We start from the raw sequence: 8,178 nt of genomic DNA, 5'->3' as shown, positions 1-8,178 counted from the left end.
GGGTCTGGATTGGTGGTGTCCGGGCTGGCTGGACCAAGAACAGGAACAGGCGGCTCTTGGGGAGCCGGCCGGGCTGCAGGCAGAACAACTGCAGGGAAAAAAGGGGGGTCCGGGGGGTACAAATCTTCCCGGAACCAAGATGCTCTGGTTGATGAAGGTTGAAGAGTTGTATGCGTCAACTTGGACGCATGCCACGTGGATCCATCGTCCAGCCGGTATGTAGCTGGACCCACTTGATCTTGGATCTTCTGAGGAGAAGCATACTTCATCTGGAGCTTTCCTCTGTGACGAGGTTTGTTGACCTTGACGGTCTGTCCAGGAATGAATGTCGGCCGCTTGACAGCACGCCTTCTGTCTGAGTACATCTTCATGCGTTCTTGATATTTCTTGATTGTTTGTGGAAGTCTTTGTTGGACTGTGGACCTTGGAACTTGAGGGTCGGGGACTGGACGCCCCGAAAGATGAAGACGATTGCGATGGTTCCTGCCGTGAAGCAAGAACGCAGGAGTCTCTCCTGTCGCAGCATGACGTGTGGCACGGTACACTCCCAAGTATTCCGTGACTGCTTTTCTGAGGTTGCGTTGCTGGACGACAGCCAACTGTATGGTGGACTTCAGGACGCGGTTGAAACGTTCTACTTGTCCATTCGCTTGAGGATGGTTCAGGGATGACCTGAGATGACGGATACCTTGACTCTTGAGGAATCCTGTAAATTCCCTGGAGATGAACTGGGGGCCGTTGTCGGTGACTATTTCTTCCGGCAACCCCTCTCGTGCAAAGACAGTCTTCAGGAATTCTATCACAGACGCAGTCGTGACGTTGTGGACGCTCATGACCTCTGGCCATTTGCTGTGGTAGTCCACAAGGGTGATGAAAAAACGTTCGTTGCGCGGAGCGCGTTCGAACGGACCAACGATGTCCATACCTAACTTCGTCCAAGGACGAGATGGAAAATCGACTGGCTGTAAAGGTGCTCTGAATGTCTTTGCTGGTTTGTCCGTAGACTGACATATGGTGCAATGTTGGACGTATTGTTTGATGTGGAGAGATACTTGAGGCCACCAGTAGAGTTCTTTGATAAGTCCTGTGGTCCTCGTGATCCCTTGATGCGTTTCGTGCGCTATCTCGATGACCTGATCACGTAGACAGCTGTTCTCGGACTGCGAAGTAGGGCTTGAACCCTGGAGGCAGCTTGTCTTCAGCTGGCCATGTTGACGAGATGTATTCCATGACTTTCGGTAGAATGGGGTCACGAGCTGTTGCATCTTGGAAGTCGCGCTGGTTTAGTGAGGCGCAGACTATGGAAACCACTTCTTCGGGAAAATTCGTGCCATTTTCGGTGTCCTTGATGGGCAGACGGGACAGTGCGTCTGCGACGGTGTTGTCGGCTCCCTTGCGGTACTCCATGATGAAGTTGTAGTTGAACAGACGAGCTGTCCAACGGCTGATACGTAGCGGTCGGACTCCGGTGCCCTGCGTAGACATTAGAGTGACGAGTGCGCGATGGTCGGTGCGGATGGTGAACTGTCGTCGCCATAGATACGTATGCCACTTCTCGCACGACCACAGGATCGCCAGGGCCTCCTTCTCTCCCACGGAGTACCTTCGCTCGGTGTCCGTCAAGGAACGGCTTGCAAAGGCCACGGTCTTGAGCTTCTGCCCGTGCTGTTGTTGCAGAACTGCTCCAAGGCCGTAGTTCGAAGCATCAGTTGATACGATGACCGGCAAAGTCGGGTCAAACATTGTTAAGATGGGTGCTTTCTGGAGAGCTGTCTTGACTTCTTGGAAGGCGCTCTCGACATCAGGAGTCCAAGAAAAAGAGTTGCCTTTGCGCAACAAACGACGCATCGGTTCGACTACTGTCGCGCAGTGTGGAATGAATTTGCTATAATACTCCACTAGACCGAGGAATGCCTTGAGTTGCGTCGGATCGGACGGTGTAGGGAAGTTTAGAACGGCCTCTATCTTGGACGGAAGGGGCGCTACGCCTTCCGCGGATAGACTATGGCCGAGAAAAGACAAGGTTGGAACGCGGAAAACCGCCTTTCTGTTCAGTTTCATGCCGGCGGACTTGATCCGTCGGAGAACTTCGCGCAGGTGCGCGTCATGTTCTTGAGGTGATGATCCGTAAACGATCACGTCGTCTAAGTAGAACTGTACACCAGGACAGTCCTTAAGGATCTTTGACATGACTTGTTGGAATGCGGCTGGCGCGGAGGCCAAGCCGAAGCAGACTCGCTTGAAGCGAAATAAACCCTCATGCGTGATGAACGCTGTAAGGTCTCGACTCTTGGGGTCGAGTCGCACTTGATGGTAGGCCGACGCAAGGTCGAGCTTGGAAAAGCAAGATGCTCCTCTTAGCGAGTTTAGCAGCTCGTCGATGTGAGGTAGTGGGAACGAGTCGATCACGACCGCGCGGTTAGGAGCCCGAAGATCAACGCAGATGCGGATACCGCCGTCTCTCTTCTTTACGACGACGATCGGCGAGACCCACTCCGAGGCGCTGATGCGCTCGATCACGCCCTGACGTTCGAGTTTCTGGATCTCGGCAGTTACGGACTCGCGCAGCGTGAACGGTAGACGACGGAGCTTCGCCTGAACGGGCGGAACATGACGACGGACAGTGACTGTATGTGTCTGGTTTACGACCAGACCCAACTCGGACGAAAAAAGATCCTCAAACTCCTCGAAACCGGGAGGAAGCTTGGAACAGTCGCTCACCCACGATGGGGAGCGGTTACTGGGAGAGGTCGAGGGACCTTGGGCTGTGGGAACAGCCGACGACGAAGTTCTAAAGGTATCAGAAAAGTGGGTGGACGGACTGGAGTCCGTCGTGGACGATGGCTGCGGGACCTCAGCCTCGGTTGAATGTCCCGGGACGGCTGTACTGGGAGCAGCGGCGTCGATGTGAAAACATTTTAACGGTACGCCGGACAAGATCATCTTAAGGTCATGCACCGCGTCAACTCCAAGTAGGGAACGTCCGTTCCGTACAACGTAGAAAAGAATGGTCGCGAAGCGATCCTTGAACACGACGTTCGCGTGGAAGCATCCCAAAACGGGTATGGAACCCTTCAGGTAGTGCACTAAAGTGCGCGGCGGCTTCGATAACCTGATGCGGCCGCTCCGATTAATGCGGTTGAAAGTCGCATCCGAGAGAAGGGAGACCTCAGCACCGGTGTCGATGAGAATGGAAAGAGGGAAGCCGTTCACCTCTACATCGGCCGTGAAACTCCGGCGCTGGGGACCAGGTCGCTGCTCCCGGCGACCACCGGGTGACCTCACCGTGTAAACGCCAGGCCACATCTCGTCGTCGTCATCCTCCGAGAACGTGCCGACGCCTTGCACGGGTGTGCGTGTCGGACCAGCTTGGCGACGGTCGTAGTAGCCGCGGGCAGAAGCCCGCCGCCCAGAAGGAAGGGCTAGTTGACGTTGATCCCGGTCGCGCCTCGGACGGCTTCGACACACATTTGCAAAGTGTCCCACACGGCCACACGAGAAACATGTGGCTCCGGATGCTGGGCACTCATCTCGGGGGTGGCTTCGTCTGCCACAGAAAAAACAACCGTCGTCGCGAACGAGAGGACGCGCCCCGGGGGGAGGGTCGCGTGGGCGCGCACGGAAGAACGGTCGGGAGGGAGCTCGCGATTGCCGGCGGTCGCGCTCTCGACGCGGCGGGAAAGGAGGAAAGGGCCGCTCGCGTCCCGACGAAGGAGGGGGAGGCTCGCGCCTCGGACGAGAGGAGCGAGATGGCTCGCGTGTTGACGGGGAAGGGGGAGGACGAAGACGCTCACGCCGCGGGGAAGACCCGCGGTGGCGGGGTGACTGCCCGCCATGTTGACCATTCCGGTCGCGACCGCGTCCATCTTGAATCCGATCGACCACGTGCGGCGTGTTCGGACCTGCGTCTAACGACAAGCGTCGGAAGAGATCGCAATCACGAGACGTCCGCTCGAACTGCTGCGCTAACTGGACAGCACGCTCGAGGCTAGGTGCGTTAGCTCCGTCGGACTCTCTGATTAAACGATCTTGGACTTCCGCGTTACGGATCCCCGAAATAAACATTTCCGCGACGCGGCTCTCCAACGACTCTCCGTAGTCGCAAAACGATGCTAGGCGTCTAAGCGCCCCAAGATACTCGAGGACGGTCTCTTCTGGACCCTGGACCCTCATGGCGAACTTTCTACGCTCAACTACGACGTTTTGAGCGGAAGCGAAGTGGGTGTCCAAAGCGGACAACAAACCCTGAAACTCATCTTGTGCCGCGTTGACGGCTGGACCCGCTAGGTTGAACGCTTCTACGACGCGATTTCCTTCCTCTCCTAAAAAAGATAACAAAATAGCCCTCTTCCGCTTCGGCGGAAAATCCTCGGCGTCGGTCGCCTCGAGGTGATTGAGGAAGCCGCGCTTCCAAGTCTGCCACGGCATTGACGGTTCGCCGGGCGTGGGGAGAAATTCGGCGGGAACGCGACCCTGCGCAGCCGCCATCTTGAAAAAGGCGGACAAAGGCGCCGTTCCTTGTTAAAAAAAAATGCACGTCCCGTCTAGACGCGGAGTACGAGCAACCGACCGCTCGAACGCTCAAAAACGCTGCTAAGAGCGGAGCCGCAACGAAAAGCGGCGCAACGAAGCTTCAGGGGGCGCGGGGGTTCGAAATGCGGAAAAAAATTATCCCATCCTCGTCGCCAAAATGTTGTAAATCTCGTCGCCAGAAATGTAGTAATTAAAATCGGTCACCCGTGAAATAAAAAGGAAACGCAGGGCCGAGGCGGCCTGCTGAAAAGGATGCTATCTCACATGCCGAGGTGGGGCGGCGAACACCGGCGGGTCCGAGGCGGGAACGACCCGGAAGGAAGGGACGTCTACATCGGCCGAGGTCAGAACACGCACTCTTTTATTTAGAGGGAAACAGCCCGGGGGCATGGGCCCGATGGGTGTAGACTAGCGCCGCCTGGCCACGGGAATTGGTGTGGCAGTCAGTGGCGCCATCTGGTTAGTGTGGCAATTACTAAAATGGAAAAATTTAAATACTACATAACTCAAGCATACGAAGTGAATTTCTTTTTCTTTTCTTTTTCAATACTCAGTAGGTATTTATTATCAGTTGAGTGCTTGCAAGCTGCATTCATATCAGTTTCTTTTTCAATTCCTTTTGTTGCTTTTCTCTGGTAGAAAACCGGGAGAGGTCACCAACTGATGGCCTGCCTCTTCAAGAAACTCTAGGCAGTACGTCCACAGATGATACATTAATTCGTTGTCCCAGTGTGACATATCAGGTGGGTTTAGTTAATTATGAACAAGGGGGGGAATTCGGAAAACGCGGGAGCTCTAGAAATCTAAACTTCCAGACAGCTTGGTTTCTGCAAGTTCTAGGCGTCGTTAGACGAGTCGTTTGTACCTCTACTGGAAAATGGAACTCGTTGTAAACATGTTATTTCGATGACTGAAGCTTTAAACTGTCACAAAATATTACACTAAAGAGAGGAACCATAAAAGTGTACGAAGGCAGGTATGGCAAGACAACGTACCTGGTAACACCTAGTAGCAGCAAGATCATCCAGTGGGCATCGTTCTGTGCTCCAAACACATCTTAGGCGAACAAGATAGCTCCTCTCTAAAAGTAATTTTATTCATTGTATTGTTTTTGACTAATTATAGCAGTAGACTGTATTAAAAATGATTCTGGCCCTGACCTCGTAAAATACCGTGTGTTTTTTTTTTTTTTTTGCTTTTTTTAGCACTTTCGATTTGAGTTGGCAGCACTGAAACACAAAGTATCACAAACACAACGTTGAGACGTTGTGTATGTCTGCCTTTTTTGCCTCTGCCTCGGGTTTTACTATGCCGAAAAACAGCCAGCTTGTATGCTCCGTAACGTTGTCTTCAAACATGTATTGTGATTTTTAGGGCTTGGCTCTGGAGTGTTTGAGAGTTCACTAACCGAGCACAGTTGGAGCGGTTATCCGCATGCTATAGCAACGCGGCACTGGCGAAACTGTCGGCCATTGCCAGACCAGTTGTGCATTGGCTTCAAAAGAGGGACTTTTGTTCAGTTCAGTTGAATAACCCTCAAAGGCCCCTTAATGAGCTGCGTTACATGAGGGGGGATCAAGTACAAAACAAAATAACAAAGAAGGTTGCCGAATAACACATATATTGATAGGGACTTCTAGCAAACCTTTACCGCTTCCCGCGTAACGCACTAGCGGAGCACTGTGAAGCATGCTTTTAAGCGCGCTCCCCACGAGCCGGAACACGGTAACAGTTTGCAAAAAGTCCCTAATGAACAACTAGAGGCATCTTATACAGACCATCTAAAAAGACAAGGAACAAAAAAGGGGAGTCCTGTTAAATACGCATTTTGACTAATTAAAAGACTTTTGAGGTGTGCACTGCCAATATCACCGAATTTCGACTGATTAGTTTCGAGTACGATTTTTTGTAGAAGATAGTTGACGTCAGTGGTACCTGTGAAAGCGTGTAATTTTGAAATTTACTAGTTTTCGCGAATAAAGAGTTTACTTTCAGCTTGTGCATGGTCATGACGTAAATCGATGTGCGAGGGGGGGTCACAGTAACCGTCACGAAAAGAAGAAAAATGATAGATTTTGTGAAACTTGACGAGTCGAACAAATTTAGTTCTTTCAGTTATTGGACGAAGCTCTAGATTTGATTTTAGTGCCGTCATACTTGGTGTCCGGGAGTACGATATAAAACAAGATGCTTCATTTTGAACTGATTAGAGTTTGTTAATGAGATAGGCTTGATGACGCTACCAAATAAAGCGAACGAATAGTCTGAATTGGATCTGATGAAAGTTTTATGGACTGCATTACAGTGACAGAGTTGCGTAAATATGAAGAAAACAAAAATGAGCATCTTAGAAAGCGCACGTATAGACGCCCAAGAAAGCACATACAAACTATTTACTCGAACTAAAAGGAACATGCACCAGCACAATGCAGGATAAAACGCGGTTAATTATTTTATAACCTATCAAGACATGGTTTCACTCGTGAATAGTTTCGTGGAGAAAAATATTATTATTACTAATTTGTCTTGCATTTGTATCTTCGTACCTTCTCTTCGTTATTGACGCGTGTGACATATTCATATAATACGGGGAGAAATTGTGACCTTGGTGTTGTATTTGGTATTGTGAAATAATTTTGACCATATTTTTTTATTCAAAAGATTCACAACGTAAGGATTGCTTTGCACTTCTCATGCTGATTTCCCTACTACAATTTCCCAACACATACGTAACTTCTAAGTTTGAAACTGTCGCTCGGGCCTCTTTTTTTTTTTTTCTTTTCTCTCCAGCTTTTGGCTTTTTTGCAACAAGTAGAATGGCACCTTCGAAATCAAAGAGCGCATGGCTGCTCTATACAATTACCAATTAAAAGCAACGTAGGCAGCGAATGAGCGCTGGCGGTAACAAAATGTGATTTTGTATTGTATAGTCAGGCATCGGTAGATTAAAAAAACGCACGCTTGAGCGATTTCCACGATGCATTTTGCAATTGCTCCACATACTGTGAGATGACGGCATATGCTCATAAGAACGCCGCGTGACGGATCGCGAAACAATGGGTGTGAACATAAGAAGCAGCGTCCTTCTTCTTTCAAGATGGCAGTGATTTGGGTAACACATTCCCTAACTGTTTGACACAATTAAATTATGCTATCACCATCTCTATAAACTTCATCATGCTCCAACGCCTGTACGCGAAGTTCTACACTTGCACACTTTACTGAAAAAAGTAAGGAATTGCATTTACAATTACCCGAAGCTAAATTTTAATTGATTACAGTGACAATTACCCAGACTTCCCCGGTACACTCATAGCAATTATTCAAAATAATTGTAATTGATTTCTTTTTAGATTCATTTTGTAATCATATGAATACCTTAAGAAGTAATAGCAAGGAAGCTCTAATTACGTGTGGAAGTAATAAAATTACTCGTGACCGTTACGATTTTTTCTTCCCGGTTATAACGGCGCCCTATTTTCGTACAACTACAACCAATAATTAGACGAAGGACTAGTAAGAGGAATGTACACGACAAGCGCTGACTTAGAACTGAATTTAATTAGAACGAACATGAAACTCCCAAACCACCAAAACACAAAACACCGATAATCTTATCAATGTGATTACAGTCTTGCTTCGTAA

The 8,178-nt window shown here is 49.8% G+C and overlaps 1 protein-coding gene across 1 annotated transcript; it reads right to left on the bottom strand.

Annotated features, from left to right (window-relative positions):
* Positions 1 to 1,150: 1,150 nt before the first annotated feature.
* Positions 1,151 to 4,781, bottom strand: LOC115325180 (the record flags this gene model as incomplete). The annotated part of the gene is made up of 1 exon (XM_040213599.3): positions 1,151 to 4,781. A coding segment is annotated over exon 1 (3,338 nt), but the record flags the coding sequence as incomplete, so codon positions are not given.
* Between the last annotated feature and the right edge of the window lie 3,397 nt (positions 4,782 to 8,178).

Source organism: Ixodes scapularis, unplaced genomic scaffold, assembly GCF_016920785.2.
Source record: "Ixodes scapularis isolate PalLabHiFi unplaced genomic scaffold, ASM1692078v2 ptg000246l_1___fragment_2___debris__unscaffolded, whole genome shotgun sequence".
Classification (NCBI taxonomy): Eukaryota; Metazoa; Arthropoda; class Arachnida; order Ixodida; family Ixodidae; genus Ixodes; species Ixodes scapularis.
The sequence above is the reverse complement of the archived record's forward strand: the minus strand, read 5'-3'. Positions and strand labels throughout refer to the sequence as shown.